The 26,654-nt window shown below is 35.1% G+C and overlaps 1 protein-coding gene across 1 annotated transcript in view; it reads left to right on the top strand.

Moving 5' to 3' along the window:
* Nucleotides 1-6,717, top strand: part of LOC149543604 (nucleic acid-binding protein) — a 124,115-nt gene extending 117,398 nt beyond the window's left edge. Inside the window, exons 7-8 of the mRNA XM_089798387.1 lie at nt 6,110-6,181; nt 6,268-6,717. Coding sequence (XP_089654513.1) covers nt 6,110-6,181; nt 6,268-6,315 — 120 coding nt within the window. The 3' untranslated portion in view covers nt 6,316-6,717. The remainder of the gene's footprint in view (nt 1-6,109; nt 6,182-6,267) is intronic.
* Nucleotides 6,718-26,654: the final 19,937 nt, after the last annotated feature.

The following is a 26,654-nucleotide window of genomic DNA, read 5'->3' as shown; positions in this document are numbered from 1 at the left end:
ACCATAGTCTAAGGATCAGCTCCATCAGTACTATGTATCTCAAGATCACCATCTTCAATCGCAAGTGCATCAAAGTGGACTTCCAACTCCGCAGCCTCTAGTTCGACATCCCATTGTTTTGCCTCCCCTTTTTTGTATGTATTCTCTTTGTGAGTTTTGAGCCTCAAGTTTGAATGTACAAATAAGGAATTTAGACAGTTGCATTTTATTGAGTGAATGGAGTAGGTGTTCCAATTTCTCTAAGATAATGATGAACTAGCAACCTATCGAGATTTGCAAATTTACCACCAAGAAACTAGCAATTAGAGTATTGAATGCTTACCAACAAGAAACTAGAAATTAGAATCTTAAGATTAAAAAACTTACCTGTGATAAAATTTTGATAGCAATGGGCCACCATTTATGAGCCTCTACATTGTTCTTATCTTCAAGAGCATCAAGAGTCTCAAGACCACAATCATCAGTGCTCTCAAAACTCATAAATTCAGACCTCACTACAGGTCGTAGGTGCTCAAGAAAGAGTCTTCAAAGGGCTGCCTTGTACCCTTGAGCAACTTTAAGATCTCTGTATGGGGCAACTCTAGTGGTACTCCCCTTGAGGACCAATTGGTTATAGAATCTGGGGTTCAATGCAAAGGCAAGTAGATGCAAAGGGGTAGTCATTTTGTTCCATCTCTCTACCATTATTACCAGTAGCTCCTTGAAGAACATTTCATCAGGATCTTGTTCTTTCTCATTTATGATATTTCTAATGGCCTCAATCATGGAGTCAATGCCATCATATGCCTCATCTAGCAAAGCCTATCCATGTTAGTGTTTTGGATCATGCTCAATATAGGCTCCATGATCCTTAGAAGGTACTTAGCACAATCCCACCAAGATTCATCTAGTATCAATCCCCTTATGGCAGCTTCCTTGGCACTATTAGATTCCTCCATATGGCTCAATTAGCACTATTGACCATTCTAGTCAATGCATCTTTAACCTTGACAAGGTGTCTGAAAACAATATTGTTGGAGGCAAAGCATGTCTCAGCAACCTATTTTAAAATCAAAGCAATAATAGGTTAAAAATTTGAAAACATAGAAAGTTTACTGAAGTGGCTAGATTTCTAAAATATGTTTAAATTTCAAACAATTCAACTTACCTTCAAGAGCTCCAATTTTGAGAATTTTTTGAGTATGGCTTGCATCATATGGTAGTTTGTAACAAACATTTGGATCTCTTGTGCCTCTTCATACATTTCTTTTATTCACTCAATCTTAATGCCAATCTTTTGCAGCATTAGGTTGAGTGAGTACACAACAGAAGGATTCCAAAAAATGTGTTCATACCGCTCCTCAACCAGTAAGCCGACAACCCTACTATTCTTTGTATTGTCTGTTATTACTTGAACAACATTCTAAGGGCCAATGTGCTCGATAGCTTGGATGAGAATGTTAGCAATGAAAGGACCATCGTTTACCTCTCCTTGACAATCCACAACTTTCAAAAACATTGCACCTCCTGTAGGAACTGCAATAACATTCACCAAAGGATTGTTCCTTGCATCTTTCCATCCATCTGATACTATTGTCACACCTGTTTCGACCCATGAATCCTTGATGGGCAACATGGCATTCTCTATATGGGTCACCTCATCATCCAGTGAAGGGGTGTGTACCTTCTCATAACAAAGGCCCTTGAATCCGTTTGGAGCCTCATTAATTGCCCTCACCATGTATTGCCAATACGGTGTGCGAACAACATTAAATGACAATACATTTGCATAAATGCATCTGGCTATGGCTTGATCAACAATGTCTCTAGCGCATTTTGGAATAATGATTCCAAGGGTCCCATTGCTCTCTTACTTACAATCTGTTGTTGAGGATGCAAGAATGGATGGCCCTCTGTAGGTGGTTCACTAGGATTGGTAGTTGAAGACATTGATGATGTTTTTCCTTTCTTTAAAGACCTACCACTTTCCAACGGATGTGAAGAATTTGCCCTCCCAGTAGCTTATATATTTGTTTACGATGTGATTTGGAAGGAAAGTTTTAGGTACAAAATTTGATGCCTTTTTGAGGAATAAAGCACAAATGTGCTTTTACTCTACTATAAGAGCTACTAAACTCCTCTTTGCAGTAGCTACAAATCCACACATAACCTCCTCCACTTGGCATTGGTTGAATCATTTGCGCATGTCTCCAAAGTGGGGAACATCTATCGATTTTGAAGTGGGGGTTATTGGCAATAAATTCACTTGCAGCCATTCTTTAAATCTACAAAAAATATACACAACAAATAAAACAAAATATTAAAAATTGAAAAAGCTTATTTATGTACACAAAGTTACAAACTGTCAAACTGTAATGGATAGTTAGTACGTATCAGTAACTTCAGGATGGAAAAACTAAGAACAATTCAAATCCAAGAATCTAAAAAATAATGAAAAATTTCTCTTAAAATTCTACTATCATAGTTAAATTTCTCTTAAATTTAATTTATATTATCTGCTCAGATTCAAGAAGAATTTAAGAGAAATATGAAACTGTCAAGTATCAAACTGAAACTATGATGCATAAACAAGAAGTTGCATGCAATATTTCCTTACCTTTTTTTTGATCTCTGGAGTTGTAGAAGAAATTGCTGCCTCTCTGCTATTAAACACAAACACAAACCGCTGGCAGAAACACAAATAATCGCCTCAGAACATGGGTCTTCCTCTGCCTCTGTTCTCAGAAGAAATCACTGCCTCAGCCTCAGAACTTAGACAGTTAGCAGTAATCACTGCCTTCGTTTCAAATAGCTGCGAATGGGATTACTGAATACTGCCTCCGTTTCAAACATCTCCGAATACGTGTGTAAGTAATATGAAGTGCGGTGTAAGTAATATTAAATATGAGATGCGAGCATGTTTTAGCCTTTAGGGTTGGGTTGGTCCCACAATAAATCAGATTATAATAAAGTTATAAACCAAACAAATGCCTTTTCAGAATTATAAAAACATTAAAAAGTCAATGTTTTTTGGTCGCCCGCCCAAATTCACTCCAAAGTCGCAGGCATTACTCCTGAGCTCTTCCGTCAACTACAATATTTGCTGGACATTCACCCAGATTCGTCCAGGGTCTGAAATAGAGAATCTGTCAGGAATTTGATAGGTAAATGATGAATTTGATACGAACCAGGACCAAATTCAATTTAGCCACAAAACTAATGTTGAATTTGCTAGGTGAGGGACGAATTTGGTAACTTAGCATTAAAGAGAAGTCAAGGTTCACATCAAATCAATTATGTTCATTTCAATTTGGAGTATGGAGCATTTAATGCAGAAAACCGCTAGTGTTGGATAACCGAAGGACAGAAACTGTCTTGGTTTTCGATAGTAGATTTGGGGATGCAAACACTTTTATCTCCATTTAAGGCAATTCTACTCAAGGATTGCATTTGGGCTTTGTTAAATCAATATCTTTTGTGTAATGTCTTCTTGCACATGATCAATTAATTGTTTAGCCATTAGCTTATTTTCCATAGTTCTCCCATAAGCTAATTGGCATTGGAAAATGGAAAATAATAATAAAAAGTTAGCTGTCAAAAAATTACTTGTAATATTTTATTTGACAACTTGCATCTTTATTGTAAAGCATGGAGTTCTTTTTTCAAAAAAAGCAGTTAAGAAATGTTTTCCGAAAAATAGCAGAAAACCATTTTTTGGAAAAAGAAGAGAAAATTTCCTCTTTTTTTTTTCGAAAGCATAGCACAAAATGCTTTTTCCTTAAATAACTCAAAAAACTAAAAGGTTACAAAAGGAGGTTGTGTCTTGAAAAGATTGGGTGACTGATTTTTTTTTTTTCATTTGTTCTGTGGAAGAACTTGAGTTCATATTTCTTGAGGATAAAATCTCTTGGAATACCAGTTTATGGGATGAAAACCCTTCTCCTTAGATATGGTGATTTCACCTTGAGATCACATTGTTGTTTCAAGTTGAGTCTCTTTGTATGGTTGGTAGAGTTTGATTGACTGTTGTGAGTTTAAATTCCTTCATTATATGGTTTTATGAACTAATTCATTGTGTTACGGTAGGTGTCAAGTTGGTTGTTATAGCTTCACTATGTTCAGTTCACAATTGCTATTGTAGGTGTAGATATTTTAATCTGAGTGCTTTAAAATTGCATTCTCTTTATTGCAAGTTACAGTGAAGGTTGTTTAGTAATTTTGTATGCCAATCCCTATGTCTAATTTCTCAAACCTTTTTTGTTGTTTAAAACTTTAAACGAATCCTAGCTTTATGTGTACTGGCACTACTTACTCTCCACCTTTCGCTAAAGAGCATATGCATGGTAGTTGTTGTAGGGTTACTCGTCAATTGATGTCACAAATCATGAGTAGAAGTGTGCGTGAACCTTTCACTTTGGCCTGGAAACAAAAAGACTTATTTAAAATTTGTTTGTACTGCATAGTTAAATACGCCTTTAGTTCTGTTTTCTATGCCTGAAACAACCTAGAATGCATACTTCTACAGGTTATAAATAGCAAGCACATATTGTTTAGATCACTTAGTGTTTATTTATTTATTATAGGACGCTTCCTCTTGTAAGTTGAGGAATAGTTCTATTATACATGTTCCGTTCCATGTTGCATTGAAAATGTTAATTAAAACACTAACATGTTGCTTCGTTTTCTATAGCCTCTTTAGAGAGCAAGAAGGCTCTTACATACGACTTGCATATTGCAGATACTGGAAATGGTGTTGGGGTTGCTTGTGGTTCAAATGCATGAAGTGTTGACATTGATATTCTTGATGGAGAACATTTTGAAGATTCTCTATTGTAATTTTGTAATGATTTGATTTATTACTTTTAGTTGTGTTTTCCATTCTCTGTGTTATTTTGTTGCAAATTATGAGAATATAGGTAGATATATTTTGTCTAAGCCCAGCTGTATCGACTAACCTGAACTGGCAACTCAGACCAGAACCAGTATACCTGATCTGTAATCCCTACTCTGTGAGACATAAGCACAGATGCTTGCCTGCAATATTCTCAAATTCAGCTCGCTTCAGTAATCCCTAGACTACCTGCAACCTTATAGCCCATCCTTGATCTTGTGTTGCAGTACTAGCCATAAGGATTCAACTGGTGAGGAATCCATTTATGAATGAATCACTTAAAAATGTATGCTGAGCAGCATAGCAGTATATGGCTTCTAACTTAGATACATGTCTTTACACTATGAGAGAATGAATTGCATGCTAAAGACTACAACTATAAACATGACCAAGAATTCCGGAACATATGCCCAGATTTGCATAAGCTTAGTGAAGATAATAAAAAAACAAAATATTTCTGCAGAAAATCAAGATGTCTTTGGTAAATCTGCAAAAGGATGCCTGCAGGAAGTTGTTTATGCAGCCAAAGCAAAGTTTTCTATGGCTGAATAAGTATCAGACATCTAAGCTCTGTTCAAGAGACTTCGTCTCTAAAAATTCATCAACTCCAACTTGTAGGGGTTTTTTCATGCAAATTCTGGTATAAAGCCACAGTTTCAAAAACTTTTAACAATTAGTTCCAGGAGATTCAAAGGATGATTTTCAGCTCATCACAACTTACATCTTTAGACAAGGTGCATTTATTTCCCTTTTTGTACAATCAGAATTACCAGGCAGTCTGTAGTCTACTAGTACTAAAACTTCATCATCCAATAATACGAGCGTTTTAATAATATTAGTTTGGTCTTATCATAAAATTAGCATTGCTTTTGGCTCAAATACCTCTTTTAAGGATATACACATGAGAAAAGGACCTGGATAGTCAGGAGTCTTGATTTTATTATAATCACTAGTGACATAATGCTGTAATTTGTGAGACACTTCTGTCTATTATTTGGCTATATTACATTTGAAAATATTTTTCCATGTATGGCCTTTGTGGTGATCTATTAACATTATTTTTCCAGCACAAATAAGTTTGTGTAGCTCTCCTGAAATGTTCATTTCAAAGTCTAATGTAGAAAGTTATTGGTTTTCTAATTCATCAATTCACGAAAAAATCAAGATGTGTTGGGCTTGGTGTAAAGCATCAGAATCCTGACAGTTCTGGATAACTTGGAATTGCTTTCTATTCTCTAGGCAAAAGCAATGAAAGAACAGGCTCAACTTCGGGAAGAGATGAATTATCAGTACAGATTGGGTAACTACGAGGTATGTTATTGTCTAATAGCATTGTTTTATTTATTTGAGTTTATAACATGGGTATTCATCGTATATCATTTGGTTCCTGATTCCAGGCTGCTGCTGCAATTCAAAGGAGGCTAGATCCAGATGCACCTGCATGAATTTATTCTATGGCTTTTGTATGCACTGAATCCAAGGACATGCCAGATGTTAAATTGTCTCAAGCTTGATGCTTTAGCAGTCTACTGTGCAATGTGAAGCACTGATTTAGTAATCTGTCGGTATTTTTTATGAAAGTGGAATTTTTTTGCAATTTTGATCTCAGAATCTGTTTTTGATCGAGTACTGTTTATAAATTGCAAGTGAAAAATCAATGTGATCCAAGACCTAGGTAGAATAGTTTCCCCAGTAGAGTTCAAGAATATGTGCTGTGCCTGCCTTTGTTTTCTGCCTCCTTTGATGTATTGGCTTTTCAGGAAAGATTATAAAAAGAGATTCAGAGATCTCATCTGGGTCCTATCATAAATATATTGTTAATCAAGGGATTACTACTATTAGACCAATCCTTAATGGGTTGCTTGCACCATATTAGACAAAAGTATGTCGCCATCCTGTCACAGAATTACTGCCAAGTAATGGGATAAAGGTTTGAGGAATTTTTTTATCAGTTTCAAGGGAGAAAACTGATGGATAGCTTAAAAATTCAAGCACATTAGTGGACTGAAAGAAGCAAACTGCATATCAAGATATATATAGGCATATTTCTGGACTAAAAGTGGTAAACAGCTTTACCAATAAGTTTTTTAATGAGTATAATGCATTTAGATTGCATTTTTCTTGACCTCCTAGATATAGGCATATATCCGAGTTTTAGGTTGCCTTGGTGCATAATTTTGTATTTCATGTTAAAAAAATTCCTCCTTACATGTACATTTCCACCCTTATAATAATGTGCATGTTTCCAATACAAAATGGAAATATTTTGTGTAGAAATCAAGTAAAAAGTTCTTGTAATATATTTCAGGTGCATCAAGGGAAGTAAATGTTTTAAGAATAAATAATTATAGCGAGTTTTTCTCTAGGGATTTTGATATCTATTGTAATCATGCAATAATTCTTAGATAAAAGATGATACGGATGGCATGCGAAGGAGCGAGGAGAAAGGATTTTCAGGCAAGTTTCGAAAGGCAAGGGATCTTGGAGGAAAGAGATGGGGAGAGGTTGGTGAAGCTGAAATGTAGGCCAAGATTTTGAATTGGGGAGTAGACATATCATGTAGTGGGTTTTTGAAAAAGGAAGATGGATCTATAAATACCCAAGGTTGGGATGGCATTGGGGGACATATTGATCGAAGATATGGGTTGGGGAAAGGTCGGTTTACTGAATAGTGATTGTATCCAACCTGCCCCCCCATGCTAAAGAGTGGTCCAAATAGCAGCCACTTGAATGTGAGATATAAGGGGCTTCCTTGGCTACAACCCTAGTGAAGATATCACATAACTATCTTGCAAAGCAATTTGAGACGATCAATGCAATGGAATGGAAGAAATCACACTAATCGTGGAATTGCTTAGGAAAATTGAATTAGAGAATGGGAGTGGGTGGTTTAGGCAAACAAGTATTGGATCTATGCTTGAATTGTAAGTCCAAGAAGCATCAAGGAATCCATTGTAATGGACATATTAACAAAGCCAATTACCCATTAATAGAAGAAGTAGGAAAACATCACAACCAACCAAGCCCTCAATGAGACTATATTACCAACGACTGAAATGATATAGAATGATAAGGACAACATAGGGATGGTCTAGGAGAAATTGAAGATATACCTTCAACTATGAAAGAGATGATTAGTATAAGAATTTGGCTAGAAGTGGTTGACACAACTTGGAAATGAAGTGGAAATCACAATGAATGTGTTGTAGAGCCAAAGGCTGATCCAATGGGGAACCACTTGAAAGATAGGAAGATTGAGGATGGGCTAACGAGAGTCCTAAGTGTTATCCCGTTCACTATCAAGGAATCAATTAATACATAAAAGGAATAAATACAAAATGCTATTTTACAAGAGGTTAAAAATGCAACTTATTGATTACTTTAAGGGGGTTAATTGGGTTATTGACATAGTGGAAGAATTGGCATTGGTTTGAATTTGGGAACCTAGGTGTGCCAATATTACATTGGTTTAGCCACTGTTCACCCCATAATGAAAATCACATAGTAGGGGGACTGAGTGTGAGTGAGACAAGACAAAATTGGACTCAAGACTATGAGGATAATTATGAAGATGATCAAGGAGGATCACTTATAAAACTACCTACTAAACAAATTGAATCATAAAGAAGCACAAAAGGAAAACAAAAATAAAAGCCACACTGTCCAATAAGGCTAAATTGGCAATTTTTGGGAGTGCTAGTGGTCAATGTAAATTGAGAAACAAAATGAGATGTCCCTTCCTGAGGAGCAATGAAGATCATAACATGGATTGTTAGGGGTATTAATAACTCTAGCAAATGGTGCTTAATCGAGTATTAAATAGATGATACTAAGAGTGACATAACATTACTATAAGAAATAAAGTGAATTATGGAAGAGAGCTAACTTAAACATAAACAAAGGAGACATTGAGTGATGATGTGGACGTGGAAGGTGCATTAGGAGGTTTGGGATTATTTTGGAATCCTGGAACAATAAGCTATTAGATGCTAATGATGCCTTAAGATTGGATGGGAATGAGGTGCAAGATTTTTAGCCATAACCATGAGTTTTGGTTAGTAGATGTTTATGGCCCTATATCTGCAATTGCTAGGAAGTATTAACCTAGTGGACTAAATCACAAAACATTGATAGATTTATCACTGGAGTTGACTTAAATGGTACATTGAATAACACATAAAAATAGTTGGATTGATAAGTTTGACAAGATTGCAATACAATTTTTTGATCCTATAGTAGATGGTAATTATGTAAAATTAAATGTGTTGACTAGTTGTTAGGAAAAGTCATGTACTAAGGATCATAACAATTGGCTCTTGTAATCAACTTGGGTGCTATATGTAGGGATCTTAGAGAATGGGAAAGGATATGGTAATTTTGGATATCATTGTTATTGGTAATGTAAACTCTTTGGTATAATGAATAAAGATATATTTTGTCTTTCATGTGAACTGCTCCATTTAGTAGTATGAATCTTGTGATAACATTGTAAGCCATGTGTGGTATTTAATTTATGTACTTGGTAGTAGATTGCCATATTGACAGAAATAGTTTTGGAATCGTTGCCTAAGTACAAACTCAACGTTTGAGAAGATAGGGTGAAGATGGAAGCATAATGGACTGACCCTTTGACCAATAGATAATGATAATTGATAGTGACATTGGGAGGGTAGTTACAAGGGAGAATCGATTGACACAAGATCTCCTACACATAGGATGTAGCAGTAGATGGGTACGTCCAATGGGAGGCAAAGCAAAGGGAGAGACATTGTAAGAGTCAAACTCACAGTGAACAAAGCCCCGTATGATCTTCTTGGGAGTCTTAAAACACTGCTCGCACAAAGGCTTGTAGAAGTTGAGGAACAAACAAAAGCTATCCTATAATGCCCTACCTGGAGATCCTTGGAACAAGGATAAATATAAATGATAATAATCATTTTTTTTAAAGAAACAACATACCAGGATCACAAAGATTGCAATGAAAGACTAACTAAACATCCAAACACCAACAGATCTCCAGACACCACTATCGAACTGACATGACCAACTGAAGAATGAAAACTAAAGACGACATCAGAACACAAAATTTTCAATCTATCGAAACATGGAAACACTAGCATTCCTAAAGGGTACTCAAAAGTCCAAATTGCGTTCTCCAAAAAATAGTGTAGATGCCCCCTATTTTTCGCACGAGAGAAATTACAACTGATAGTCTTGCGCGAGGAAGTACTCGGTCAAGTAGCTAAAAGACATTGCACTGGTGTTGAGGTTCGCACGAGTAAGTGCAATAAGCTGTGCGAGGAACTGCAAGAACCATGCGAAACTTCCACAATCTCGCACGAGGAAGTAAAATCTTGCGTGGGGAAGCATAACAACATACTAGGAAAATAAGGATTAAGAAGATGGAAAAGACAGTTCCTCCACACCGAGGAGTATTAGATCCACAAATTGAGGCATAGACACTCGAACAATATAACTAAAGACGAAAACTGCATCTAACCATCTAAAGATAACAGTGAAGGAAAAGTACCGAAACAACATAGCAATGAACAAACATAACAAAACTCATGTGCAGTTCCTCCCAACCATAATAGCACCATGAGACCTCAAAGGCCCTAGCCATCCCCCATGCGTAACATCCCAAACTACCAACTAGATAGTCGAAGCTGTCTTATGAGGACGTCACTATTAAAGCATAATAGCATCATAAGAACATGAAATCTAACATGCTAATCCAATAAACATTAGATACTCCAACTAAGAAAATCACATCATCTAATCATATGCTAAACATCATAATAAGGGAATGCGTCAAATAAACTAACATCATCTAAACATGACATCCAATCATTCCAATGAAAACATAAATCACAAGAAAGCATACTCTAGAACCCGAAGTATTAAGTGAAAACGTCTAACAATGGTCACATTAGGACAATATACTGTATTTGTACACCAGTCTCCAACATTGATATAGGTAGCTATGCCTCCTAACCATGTGAAACCCCAAGGTCCACTCCTGCCGTGCTGATGGAGATAATAATTCAACCTCAAACACATAAAACAAATGTCCATGGCTAACACTCATGCCAAATAGTAATGATGACTGAAACCAAGGTCATGAGACAATGCAAGTACAACAGGTCTTGGTCAGACACGTAGTGGGTAACTATGTAGGGGCTATTGTGGAGAATAATGTGTTTGATACTCTAAGCTAAATCAAATGTGGAAACACTCTCAAGGTACTCCCTTGGAGGCCATCCCACTAATGCAGACACACTCTAAAGGTACTCCCTTGAAGGCCATCGCAAAGTATCCTCGAAATCAAACCGAAGGACATCACCTTTTATTATCTTAGTTTTATTACCCAGTAATTTAATTAGTTATCACTTGTTTAAAAACTCTTTTATGCCAACCCCCTAGGAAATGGTCACGAAGGCTACAAGAGAAGCCCCTCCACTGCTTACCCTGTATACCCATGTTCATCACATGATGAGTTCCCGTAGGCATGCATATTCCCAACCCAACCCCAATGAACAAAACTCCACGGGAATACAACTGAGTTTGAGCCTCACAAGTCACCCGACAAATACATGCATGTGTGTGCTCGTGTGTGGTGCACCACCATCATGAAGATCATAAAACAAGGGTTGGATGAGAACACAAGCAAAAATACCACTCAATCGAAAACAAGTTCAGGAGGACGAATGTGACACACATCCCAATGCAACATAAAAGTGCAATAATGATCTAACTAGCATCCCAACAAATGATCCAGGTCCATGTTCAACATCATGCCAGGAAAACTTGAGAAAACTGGGCAGCATGCAAATCAAGGTAAAAACTCAAAAATTGGGAAACTTCGAAAATAAATCCCATTTGGTCTTAGGGTACAAAAGCCACGAAAATCCAATAAAATTCAGGTTAAGACACCGTATATAAAACGACCAACATAACGGTGTGAAACCTCAAACCCTCAACCCAAAAAGAGGGAAAATGTTCATACTTGACCATCTGGGTAGAACAAACAATCAGAAATGGAGAATACTAGTTCTCAGCCTCCTAACACACAACTACTAGAAACATAAGTAGAAACATAGCTAAAATACAAAAACGAGAGAGCCCTACTTGACAACTAAAAGGGGCAGAAACATGAATCAATGCAATAAAATAAATAGCTTGCAAAAGTTGCTGAAAATCACAACAAAGCAAGGTCTCCCCAAGCTAGATTCGATGAGACCGATCTCACGAAGATCCTAGGCCCATAGCTCTCACAATGAACATAAACGCAATTCTCTAGAAGAGGATTTTGGAAAAAGCTCTCAAATTTCTAGTTTGCAAAAGTGAGAAGTGAGGAATTAATTTTTTGTTTCAATACTTATTCACTTCTTAAGTGAATAATCAATTAGGGTAAATAACCAGTTAAACTATATGACCCTGAATCAACTCAAGAAAAAATAGGCTATTGCAAGTAATTGAAATTCATCTATGACAAAGTTGCCAGAAGTTAAAAATCAAATAAATAAAGCCCGAAAAACTCTGAAACCAAAATCACAGAAAACCTTAACAGCTTCACAACAATGTGAAACTCTAAATGCATAGATACATTCACTAATCAAATCACATAATGCAAATGAGTTTGGATTTAATATTCATTAGAAGGTTTAATTTAACATTTAAATAAGATATGTTGACCATACAAGGATGATATTGGTAAAATATGAATAGCTGAATAACTAACTCCATTTATCACTGTCACTGATATACATCATGCACACTAAAACACACGATCAAGTGGAATTGCATATAATGACATAACCAAAGCGATAAATGCATTAAATTACCTAATTTAACCATTTATCCAATTATACTGAAATAATCCATTTACATCACTCATGTTCGTGTAAAGCATAATGAAGCAAGAATGAAGTAAATTACCATAGCACTAAATCCGTCACATAACATAATCAGAGATATGTCCAAATATCGGATAACCATATATCATCATAACACATACTATCATCTTAAAATGGCATCATCATGCAAATATGATAAACTGAACAACATAGTAGTCTAACATCTATGATACTAAAATCAAGGTATAACATTTGATCCTCAAGTCATCTCAAATGTAAACATAACATGAGTAACAAGTATCTTTTAGATCAAAATAAACAAGGTACATACTACAAACACAAGAGGCACTACATACCTAAAGGGAACACATAAAACAACAAGTACTGCAACGATTTTATGAAAAGACTCACAAAGAGGAAGATCTTACTCACACATGCAATTGCATAATGAATCTCTGGTGAAGGAACCAAGAGACAAAAAGAACCACATAAGGAATGCCTAGATCAACAATTATAGCCCCACCTTCCCAATAAAAATAGAATTTTCCCAAAAGGAAGGATATTTGGAAGATAGTGAGGAGGCAAGGTGTTACTTGTTGATACACCAACAAGAGGAAATGCGACAAAGATTGAGAAATCTTGCTTGAGAATACCAATAGAACTATATACTTGTAGTGACTACCAATAGGAAAGATTGCTAGGCACAGTGTCATTGAGGAGGAACCAATGATTGGCACCGTAAGGCATGGTGAGGATACAAATAGTTGTGAAAGTGAACCAAGAGAGACAAAGCACTCTCACAACTCTCATAACACAAACATGAAGAAAATCTTAGAAGGTGAAGTAGCAAATTTGTATGAGAACACAATACACAGAATAAGAGGATTAGTATCTTTGACGAGGTAACCATAGGGTTAAAAAAACTAGGGACCCCAAGTAGGAGGGTGTATTGGTCCCACTAGAATACATCAAAAGGTGATAAAGGGGGAGAAATCTCACAGCCCAATAATATGTCCACACGTGGGCTGGTAGATAAGGAGGGAACTTCCAAGGAGTAAACTACCAGAATAAGAATAGGAGAGGAAATATGACAAGTACACCAGAAAAACAAGAACTCCTAAAATTTATGGGAGGAGACCCAATGTGACATTGTAAAACATGTGTACCTATCTAGGAGGTTGCACAACAAGAAGATAAGGACTATTGGCTAAAAGCCTTGCCAACTGCATTGTGAGACATAACAATCGATTAGTACATAAATTTGCTAGCCACACGAAAAACAATATAGACATATTTAAAGAAATCTTTTGAGGCTTAATTTAAACAGCTAAGGCATGACGATGAAGTGGTGGCAAAAATATATAACACACCTAGGAAAGAAAGAGAGTGTTCGAGTCTATCACAGGAATTTGAATGAACTAATAGGGAAGTTGGAGAACAAGCCGATGAATGAATTAAAGAAATGGTGGTTCATAGAAGGGCTAAACCACTCCATTCTAAGGAAGATGAAGGTGGTACCTGTTGGTTTTCAAAAGCGTAGATTGGAATCCTACGAGTCTTGCCAACTTCATGCTAGGATATCCAATTGTTTATGGCCAACGTGATGGAACAATCCAAATCCCCTATGCTTCTGGCTCTACAAGGCCAAGGCGGGGTACCTCATCTTGAATAAATCACTTGAGTGCAAGATACTATAGTAGATTGGTGAATACAAAGAAAGTTCCCCAAGTAGCAAGGATTATAGAAAACATTTGACTTCCTCAAATAAGTATAAAGTTTAATGATAACTTCAGAATATGAATACTTCGAACTTGTGGATTTTATAAAAATAATAAATATGATTACTTGAAGTGAAATGGTTAAAATAAAAATGTATGCAGATTATTATATAATTGAATCTACTAATTTTCAATGGAAAGACGTGAAACAATTGCCAACATACAATTTACGAAATCACAAGCAATGAAAGACCAATGCCAGAATTCAAAAGGGGATGATAGAGTCAATATTATAAGCTTTAGCATACAACTTTATGAAATCTTATGTATTTTGACTATAAATAATTTAATTATCAAGATGCAACGAATCAATATGTATTTTGACTATAAATATTTGTTCAATGATCGAACGTTCCACAAGCTTAGTTCAAAATTTCAATCTTTTTCAAATAAGGTAATAATATATTAAGTGTTGAAATCTTGTATGCAAAAATTTGTTAAAGATTTTGTGTATATTCCTATTTGCTTTTTGCATATGTATTTTTAAGTAGATGATAGTGTGCTGATATGAAAAGGTATGTCTCTCCAAAGCACCTAATATACTTAAAAGCAACTACCTAATAACACCAATTATTCATGAACTTGTCCAAAACATATGCCTATTTTAACAAATTGATAAAATAATCTCAAACTGCCTCATGTTGTTACCACGTTCTTGATAAATCATAAATAAGAAACATTGATCGATCCTTAAGCACTAAAGTTGGTTGAACTCTGATACGTGGTCCCTAATCCCTTGTACCACTTGCCCAACACAGTGTGAAGACACTCAAAACTTTTGTGATTTATACATGTACAAGCCTTTCTCTTTCCTATGATATATCCCAATTATCCTTAACATCTAGTGCTTAACATAACACACTCCTTTAGTTTGCCAATGCATATGAAGATGTAATCCTAAACTCCCGACAATACCATGCATCACAACATCTGGTCTTTGATTTACCATGTGTATTGACATATATTTGAATGATAACTTTTTAGGCAGAGAAAATGAGACTAGTGTGAGTGTAGGATAACTCTCAAAATCTTTAGAGTATCTTATGTACTTATGTATTGAGCATGTTTGTATATACATATATTGGGCTGCATGCATATGTACTTTATTTTATACAGATTTGGTTATCTCTGTAGATTATGCTCCTATAAGAGAAAAAATCTCCTTATCAAAATGCAAATGGATTTGACTGTAAATGCATCACAAATGCCTGTTGCATCTTGTTTTTGTCTCGTCTTTGATTTGGGGCTCTATACTTATGGCATTTCTCTATTATCATTTGCTTAAGACATAAAAGAGTTGAAAATAAATTCATTGAATGTACAAATCCATTACATATATTTTGCAACCAATTCCAAGGCAAGAACGACATTATTTTCACAGTCCTTTTTGATATCAATGATGAGCCTCATAATTGGGGTGATGAGTTCTAGAGTCATATTCATCCTTGTTTTGAAAGTATTCCTTTAGTGCAAGAGCTTGAGAGAAAATGATCTAATGCCCCCCTAAATTCCATAAAAAGTTGGCCTCCATCTGTGGCTCTTGCTGGTGTCACATGCCCCTTGTGGGTATGATGAGAATCTTAGTTATCTCAGGGTGAAGAAGACTTCCAAACACAAATGAAAAAGCAATAATCATTTCCAGATAATAATATTAAGATAAATTTAAAAAATAAGACATTGTCCATGTACTAGGAAATCCTGTACGCGTTCATCCATGTCCTGCAAAAAATAATATTACTACCCTGCATTTTCTAACATATGAAAGGTCCTAGCCATAGGGCCTCAAACTTACCATGTTTCCCTTTATCTTGATCTTTTGCATTCCATTTTAGAGCCCAATGGCCAACTTTAAAAGATCTGCTTTGACTCATTTTGTCATGAAGAAATTTTACTTCGTGTTGCTTATTAATACTTTGCTCTTGGGCATGCCTTCTGATTTCGTCAAGTTCAACTAGCACATTTAATCTATTTTCCATAAAATCAATATCATCTGATTGTTCTTCAGTAATAAACTTATAGACTAGAAGTAAATTGTTAAGAGGAAGTCTTGCTTCCTTGCCATAGACTAAATTAAAAGGAGAGAAACCGATAGACTTTTTCACAGTGATCCCATTTGCCGGTAATGCCAAGTTCAACTTAGAATCCCAAGCACACTTGTTGTTGTCCATCCTCCTGATAGTCTTTAGAATATTTTTGTTATTGGACTTAGCTTGTCCATTTTCTTGAGGATGATAAGGAGATGAATATGACATGGTTATACCATATTTCCTACAAAAGCTTGTAAACTCATTAGATTGCAAACACATGCCAATCTTGCTATAATCTTTCATGGAACTCCAAACTTGGTCAAAATATTTTGTGTAAGGAACTTGATCACAACTTTGCTTGTAGATTGCCGAGTGGGTATGGCTTCTACCCATTTGATGAAATAATTGGTTGCTATTAGAATCCAGCTATGACCGACACTTGATTTGTCACTAATCTCTCTGATGAAGTCGACTCCCCACATGTGGAATGGTTCTTCTGCTTGTAACGACCTTAGTGGTAGATCACTGTCACATTTTAGTTTACCTGAAATTTCTCATTATGTCTCACATTTTGTACATAAGCATGACAATGCTTAAATGGTTGGGGCCAGTAATAACCTACTCGCAATTTTTGTTGTTGTTGTGGTTCTTGCTGAAAAATGACCACCACAACCTCCTTAATGCATTCTTCAAGGATGACTTCAGATTGATATGTATCTGAACTTAAAAGTATCACACTATCTTGGTTCTTCCAATACATATCACCTTGAACCAGTACATATTTTACGGTTTGTAGCTTAATGGTCCTTTTGTAGTTATTGTTTAGATTGTCTTTATATTTCATATGTCTTAGATAATAAACTATATCACTATACCAAAGACACTTTTCTATAATAACCTTGGTATGATCAAGGCTAACTTCATTAACTTTCACGACTTCCAAATTTGATTCTACCATGAGCTTAGCTAGTCCTTCTCCTCTAATTAGTTTCATAATTTGAACGTCTATGTTGAATTCTTGAATTTGGTTTATCCATCTGCATCTTCTTCTTGTAGTCTCGATTTTTCTAAAGATATCTTTGATAGCTATGTTAGGCACATAGGCAATCATTTCCACTCCAACAAAGTAAGGTCTAAAAGACTTGATTGGTTACACGAGGGCATAGGCTTGCTTCTCATTGATGTCATAACTAAGTTCAACAACATGCAAACTTTTACTAAAAAATGCAATTGGTTTCTTGTGACCTTCTTCATTCTTTTGTAACATCACAACAACTATAGTATGGTAGGAAGCAAATGAGAAGATTTGGAAGGGTTTCTTAAAGTCAAGAGATTTGAGAGCAAGAGCTTCCTTATAGTTGTTTTTGTTTGTGCAAATGCCTCTATAGCTTCATTATTCCATGCTATTTTAGCTCCTTTCTTAAGCATTTTAGCAATTGGTTTAACAATTTTAGTGAAATTGGAAACCAACCTTCTCACAAAATTAATCTGTCCAAAAAATGAATGGATACTCTTAACAGTTTTAGGAGTTTGAATGTTATCAATGTGGCTACTCTTTTAGGATATATCCTTATGCCTTCATTAGAGACAATATCTCCTAAGAGTTTTCCTTTTGTGACCCCAAAATGACATTTATTAGGATTAAGGGAAATTCTATACTCAAGGGTTGTTATAAAAAAATTCTCTAAGTGTTTGCAATGGTGTTTTTCTTTTTTAGAATATGTAGTAAGGTCATCTTGATAGTCTACCATAATTAAATCAATCAATTTGTCAAATGCAACATCCATTGCTCTTTGAAAAGTAGCCCCTACAAATTTCTCTAACTTCAACTTGATTATACTTGGAAAATCCATCCATCATAGACAATAATTCATTTCTAGTTACCTTTTGTAATAAGATTTCCATATTTGGAAAAGCATAATTATCTTTCAAAGATGATATAATTAAGTTTCTAAAATCTACACACAACCTAATTAATATTATAATTATTCTTTATGACTTGAACTAGGTTTGAAACCCGGGTTTAATGATATCGACATCCTTTAACTTAATCAAATCCTCCTTCATTTTAGGAGTTAAAGTTGGGTTAATAGGTCTCTACCTTTTCTTAAAGAGTTTAGCATATGGCTTCAAGGGTACTTCATGTTGGAATAAATCTTCCCTATAAGCCTTCAACTCATCATAGCTTTAGGCAAAAATGTTTCGGTACTTCCTTAAGAGAGAAATTAAGTCAAATCTAATCTTGGAAGACTATTTCTTTCCTATAAAAACATTCTTAGGCGAGTGCTCATTTCCTAAGTTATTCTCCTCAATATCATTTTGAATTTTGGTTGACTTGCTAGGTTTTGAACTTTCTCTCTCATCAAAAATTCTTTATAAAGCTACTAGACCCTTAGGAATTTTATTAGTTTTCAATCGAACTTTCCTTAGCAAACAAATTTTTCTTCTCATTCTTTTCCTCTACACACCCATTCCACTCGATATTTTGGTTCTCATTATCTTCTTTGCAAGTTAAAAACTTGATACGATTCTTATCATCTTAAATACTTGCCAATTTTGCACATTGTCGAGTATTGATGATCTATTCATTTCCACCTGCAAAACCTCATTGAGAAAGAGATGAATTTTCTTGATTGCAAGATTAGCCATTATATGAGCAAAATAGTTATTTGATCTATCTATCCATTTAATATAAAACGTGTCAAAATATTCTATCAAATCCCACACATAATTTATGTATTGTTTCAAATTTGATTTTCTAGTTGCAAATTTATTTTTGATCTAAGATACAGTTAGGTCTAAATCCCATAAACTCTAGCAATATACATGCCAATAATTAAAGCTTCATATTCTGTAATATTATTTGTGTATTCAAAGTTAAGAAAAAATGAATATTTAAATGTTTTACCTGATGGTGAAATAAATATAACACCAACTCCATTACCCTCTTTACTACGATCCCCATCGAAGTACATCTCCCAAATATTGTCATAACCTTCCTGCACATGCATCGTAATGGGACCAATAACCTTAGAAATTGGTTTGGATACCCTTACCTATAAATTGTCCATGTCAGGTTGGCAAAAGTTAACATTAGAGTCTAGATTATAATACTTGATGAGGTAATATGTCTATGGTTCTCTTTCAATTCTAATTTCTTTATCGCCTATTGGTATAGTATCATAAGATAAATCAAGTTGCACATGAGCACCTACCAAGTTCAACTATTGTTGAGATAATAACATACCATAACTCGATGAAATCTCAACTACAATAATGTTAGTCCTATATGATATATGAGGAATGTAGGAAAACAAGATTCAACATTTTTTTATAATATCTACTACTAGAACATATCTATTATCCATATCATAACATTTCTTATAAGCTGTATCCACTTTAAGACCAATTTCTTTCATAACATCAGCATACATAATATTAACCACCGCACTAGAATCAATCATACAATTTTTAACTAGCTTGTTATTAATCAATAAATTTAAATAGAATGGATCAAGCTGATATGAATTCTTATTTAATGTTGTTCCTATATACACAGTTGGAGGATCTTCACTAATTCTTGTATCATTCTCATTACTAACATCTCCTATGCTAGATATAATCTTCACAATTTCCTCCTTGTAGTTAGGAAATTTCATCATCTCTATCATTGGAACAATAATTTTTAACTGAGATAATGCATGATTGATAAAAGTATGACAATTATATACTTGCTTACCGTTATTCTTAGTTTTTTGTTTGGTCAATTTAGGAGGTTGATTAGTCTCTATTTGTTTAGGTCGATTTTGATTACCATTCTTCTTAGATGCCTCTCTGTGTTGTAAATTCTTTTCAAACATACTGGCAGGATTACCTTGATATGTATCGGAAGTTTTGTTTCTTTGGTGGTATATTTTTTGGCTTGTTTGATGACTGCAATAATATATGTTTTTCTTTCCTTAGTCATTAGCCTTCAAAGAGTAGGTGTTTCTTCCTCATCCAAAAATACAAGTTAGATGTGATGTTTCCAATTTATTCTCCTTAAATGATAGTATGATTTTTTATCATCTTTTGAAAAGTCATCATCATCCCTAACTCACAAATGTTCATATGATAGAGCACTAATAGTATGTTTCTCTTCTCCTCTTGATTCTCTTCTAGAATGGATTGTGCAACAACATAGTGTTCAAGAGCATGGGGAAACCTACAAACTTCACACCATGACCCATCATTGATCATACTAACCAAATAATTGAGAAGTGTGAGAAGGCTAGAGAAAGAGCACCATATGAAAGAAGAGAAGATGCACCATGGCTTGTAGTCCTCGACATAACAGAGGCATCAATAGTTGAAGGGGAGAACATCGCTTGGTATTAGAAGTATGGTGGGAGGTATGTTGATGGTAGCTACAAAGGTGTGGAGTCGACTCCTCTATTAGACAAAATATTTGACTTGGAGTACTTGGGAACTTGTTGCTAAAACAAATGTTGTCATACATTCCCAAGCTCTTGTATATGGCAATACACTTCGAAGATAAAGGTTAGGAACCAAGAAGAAATAGGAAGGAAATGAAAACATGAACATGGGGAAGGATTCATAAATAAATCAAGAAAGGAGCCACTAGTGGGAATGACATGACACAAAAAGGTATGATACTTGAGCAGAAGGATAGATTTTTTTTTTTTGAAAGTAATAAAATAAATAAGGAAGAGAAAAATCGTGAAAGACAATAAAAAATTAGGAGGGGATAATAAGGTCATGATTAAGAGGAATAAAGTTTACAATATCACATACAGAGGGGAACCAAACATAAGTACAAAGAAGAAAGGACATGCAAAGCTTGTACAAACATGTATGACATAGGAAGCTAGGTCAATTGTGCATGAACAAACAACTTTTGTACATACAAGACCACTGAATCTTATACAATCTTGTCAACGTACGGACAATTTGTAATCATGCACATCACATAAAGGGGGGAGAGTAAGGATTGTACGACATATAGACAAGGATGTACAACATACAAACATGATTGTACGAGTTACAACCCTGCAAATAATATAGAGAAATCACATGTACATGGGCCCACTTAGATATGCATTAAAAATATTAAAAAATTGGAGCAAACCGAATTATAAAGTGGGTTTATAACATGGTAAGGGGAAGCTTTAAAAATCCCTATAAGGACTCTCTTGGAGTCAAGTACAAAAACACAGGAGAAGGGACAAAGACAATATCAAAGGAGATAATGGTGACTACAAGTAAAAGAAATAAAAGAAAGTGGCAGACATAAGAGGTCTTGGTGACAAGCATTACTTTTGAAGGAGTTGCAAAAATGAAATGCATATGTTGGTTGCAATGGATGAATGATCAACATCTAGTGAATGTTGCCTAAGAAAAGCAGAGGTAGAAAGAATTATGCTCATGCCCATTTTTTATCTCAAAGAATTTGAACTAGTTTAAGAACCTTGGTACATGGCTATGACAAAAGAAGCCACATGTGCACCATTAAATATCTGTAGTAGGATGTGATAGTTTCATATGAACCCAAGTAGTTCACTTGAGTTTTTGGAGTGCCAAATAGAGGACATCATGCGACCAAACTCCCAAAAATGACTATGGAAGAAAATAGATAATTAGTGGAGCATTAAAAGTGAACCTGATAGAAGAATAATGGGATGGCATTTGGAGCAACAAAAGAATCACAAAAACCCTCATAGTGAATGCAAGTGGTGGTAGATTGTGGACTTAATAAAGAGAAAATTAACTAGATGAAGTCGAATCTTAGACATTGCCACTTCTATGCTACTACAAGTAAAGGGGCTACATGATGGTAGGGTTTATAGCTGGTTGCAATTATTCTTAGATAGAGTAAATGAATTTCTTCTCCTAAAACACAAGAATTTTTACATGACCCACCACATTTTGGCTTTGTCTATGGAGGCACTACGCACACCCAAATATTAGAGTACATCTATTCTAGTGAACATATAACCTTACAAGCCTAACATGTTTTATTGGTTTCCTTTGGATGCCATAACAGGAGGGAGTGTAGAGACACACAAGAAAAAGGAAAGAAAAGACAACAGTTGACACACACGGTAGTTAGGAAGAAGAAGGCAACACTAAAGAAGAGGAAACATCACTAGATGAACAAAAGGAATTTAGATAGGATGAAGGAGTGTTGCACTTCCAAAATGAGGAAATACACTTTTGATGATATAGAAATAGTGCATGAAATGGAAGGGCCACTACCAAAGATAGGAAACCAAAGTCCAACCAAAATGGCAAGAAGTACTAGAGCAAAGTCAAGCATCATAAGCACACAGTCAAAATGGCCATGCACAAAGGACCTCATCCATATGGGGAAAGATTCCACATGTGCAGATCATGTATGTACATATATGAAGGGGATTGATAGTTGTACGAGTGACAACGGATCCAACCATACGTAGGAGGAAGGACATGCAAGTGAAAAAAAGGTAGGTCACATAGAGAGTACAAGGAAATCCACACCAAAAGGAATGAGAAAAGGAGCAAGTAGTGGGCCAATTTTTATAGATTGGGGAGGCAAGTGGATAAACTTTGTACCTTCCCAACTTTCATTAAAAGACCCATCTTGTTCTAGTGGGAAGATTACCAAATACAAAGGTACTAGATTTAAGATCTACCAAAGGGGTAGGCCATACAACATGGAATAGCACCCCTTAGGGAATTGAGAATGAAACAACCAATTACATTGTTTGTGGCATCTATAGGAGGAACAATAAGAACAATGACAACACATTCCCATCACCCCCAACACAAGAGTCAAAAGGGCTACTAGAAAAACATGATTTTGGTATGATGGAGGAGGCAAATAATTTACTTGCCAAATTTTAGGTTAGAGTGGAGCACATACAACCCCCTTCCTCAACTTTGATGGGTCATCCTACACTACCTATGATAGAGGGATAGAGAGGAGATGCAACCAGAGCCTGTAGGTCAAGAGGGGGAAATTCAACACATAGTAGGAAAATGAATACTAGCACACTTTGAGGAATACACACAACAATTCTTGAAGGAGATGGAGGCTATGACCAAAGTCACATAGTGAAGGAGTCAGACATGACCAATGTAGTTTCGATAGAGGAATCACTTTTGCACTTTTTGAAAGATGATTGACATGAGGATTTTACGAAGTTATTCATGAAATGGGGGTGTCATGTTGACAAGACAAAGGGACAATCTCAGTAGTGGAAAACATCACGAGTTGTATAGGTACATGACCCTCCCTTGACTGTTTTGTTTGAATTAAGGATTTTTTTGGTCCACATTTATGGAGCTCCAAAAAATTGATTGGGAATGAGTGAAGATAGAAGGTCACCAAATTATTATGGGGGAGAAAGTGGATAAATTGGAATCTAATCTTGCACTAAAGACAACTGCACATGTAGAATAATTGGTAGTAGTAGAAAATATAGAATGGATGCATTATAGTTTCTGCAAGGTGTGCACACTAAAAAAATGGTGTTGGAATGATATGTGAGGCTTCTCAGACAACAATTGGCACAACTACAAGTGTCCACAACACTAGGGACATGATCTCACCTTGCTTCATAAAAGTATTGTTGATACTGTCATTTGGAAGACAACCTATTCTTTTAGGGGGATAATGTAGATTGTAATTATGTGAAATACAATACTTTAACTAGTTTTTAGGAAAAGTCATGTACCAAGGATAGCGACAATTGGATCTTGTGACCAATTTGAGCATTGTATGGACAAATCTTAGAGAGTGGGAAAGGACATGGTAATTCAAGATATTATTGGTATTGGTAATGTAAACTCTTTGGTAAAATCAACAAAAATATATATTTCCATTCATGTGCACTATTCCATTTAGTATTATGAATATTTTGAGAACATTGTAAGCCATGCGTGGTATATAAGTTATGTACTTGACAATAGACTTTTTTTTATTGGCAGAAACACCTTTGTAAATGAAAGCAATTTGAGGAAAGTGCTCAGTAAGAATGGTAGATACATTTGACCAATAGAAATTAGGGCTTCACAAAAATTACAAAGGGGAGAATGTAGTTGATGCGTTTATGAAAATAATTCCTTCCATTCACTTGGTTTGACCAATTCCTTGTCCATATCAACATTTTGAAGGAAGAACATAAGGGAGGAAACTCTCAAATTTGAATATATGTGGCCTAGAAATAGAAACCTAAAGGGTCATTTAATTTTTAGTGAATAGTATAGGAACCTAACATATATCATATTGATTTCATAAAAATATGGCGCACATCAAATCAAAACTCAAAGAGTGGTATAGGAAACACTTCAAGAACATATTTGAAGAGGATCAAGGGAAAAGGTTGAACTCAAGGTATGAAATGATCCATTTATAAAAAATGGAATGAGTGGGATGAGTTTTGAAAAATAAAAATCAAATTTTAATCATTGGAATTAATTTCTAGGGATGAAAGCTTTTGGAGACAAAAGTCTAGGGAAATTTGGTTGAAGGAAGAGGACAAAAATACCAAATACTTCATAAAACAATAATAGCCAATAAAAACTTGAAGAGACTGGGTAAGATAATGAAAGAAGATAGACTGGTTACATAGACCATGGAGGAAACTAATGAGGAGGTTGTTAGATGCTTCTAAAATATTTTTAAAAAATATACAAAAGTTTATAATAAAGCAAGGGAGAGGTTTTTGAATAGAATCCCAAGGTTGATTATTGAGGGGGAAACACAAAGTTGATTTAAAATGTTCCAAGAAAACTAAGAGTTACAACATTTCAAATGGAACCTAATAAGGCCCTAGGGTTGATGGCTTCACAATCAAATTATTTCAGATTTTTTTAGGATATATTGAAAGAGGACTTCCTCTTGGCAATATAAGATTATAGAATAAATGCCACAGTTCTTGGTGCCGTCAATCATTCCTTTTTGGTACCTATTCCCAAGAAGAGTATGAATGAGTATTGACCCATTGCATTATGCAATATTGCCTACAAGATTATAATCAAAGTAAGCGTTAATATATTGAAGTGAATAAAAATGAAAATCATATCAAAAGAACATAGTGTTTTCTCCCTAGGTAGATCCATTTTGGAACACATTATAATTGTGGATGAGGTTGGCCACTCTGGAAGGAAAAAGAGAGCATCTAACTTGATCATCAAGTTAGATATCATGAAGGCCTATGATTTATCGAAAAAACAATTTTTTATTGGATGTATTGATGAGATTTGCATTTGGAGAAAATTGGGTTGGTTGGGTTGGAAACTACATCAAATCCCCCAAATTCTTGGTTTTGATTAATGGTGTGTCTCAAGGTTTCTTTGATTCATCTAGAGTAATCAAGAAAGGAAAGTCCCTATTTCCCTTTCTTTTCACAATCATGGTTGAAGCATTGGGGAGAAGCATAGAGAGAGTCAATCAATGAGAATGCATAGAATCAATTTCTAAAGTCAATGCAACAACTCATCAACAATTTGTTGATGATACAATCTTGTTTGGAAATGAATGTAGGAGGGAAGCTAGATGCATCAAACACCTTTTAAATGATTATAAAAAATCATAGGGTTAGAGTATTAACTAGAAAAACTATCAAGAATTATTTTTGAATGCTTAACCTAGTCTTCAAAGGAAGCTAATACAAATCATAGGACCGAGATTTGTTAGTTTTCCAGGGCACTTTTTGGACATGACCCAATTAGTAGGGAAAAACAAGACTTATTGGGAAAATATTACTAATACTTGCAAAACAAAAGTATATTTCTAGAAAGATAGATAGTTGACCTCAATAAGGTAGAATCCTCACTATAAAGGTTGTCTTGAGTCAATTCCAACATATTCTATATTTCAGCATGAAACTGCTTGGGCAAGTTGAGAATATTCTCATTTTCTTTAGAATGGATCAAATTATACAAAAAAATTTGCATTATTAGCTTTGGACAATGTGTACAAACCAAAGGAGATGTGGGAGTTTCCATCCAAGTATTTAGTATCATGAATTATTTAATGAGAGCTTAGCTCATTTTGGGTATGTTCAATGGTAATTGAAAATGGATAGAAATATTGAGAAGGAAGCATTTGGATTTGATTAATCCAATGAGAATCCTCAAT

Source organism: Cupressus sempervirens, chromosome 8 (assembly GCF_028749045.1).
Source record: "Cupressus sempervirens isolate cs-2001-9-10 chromosome 8, ASM2874904v1, whole genome shotgun sequence".
In the NCBI taxonomy this organism is placed as follows: domain Eukaryota; kingdom Viridiplantae; phylum Streptophyta; class Pinopsida; order Cupressales; family Cupressaceae; genus Cupressus; species Cupressus sempervirens.
The sequence above is the reverse complement of the archived record's forward strand: the minus strand, read 5'-3'. Positions and strand labels throughout refer to the sequence as shown.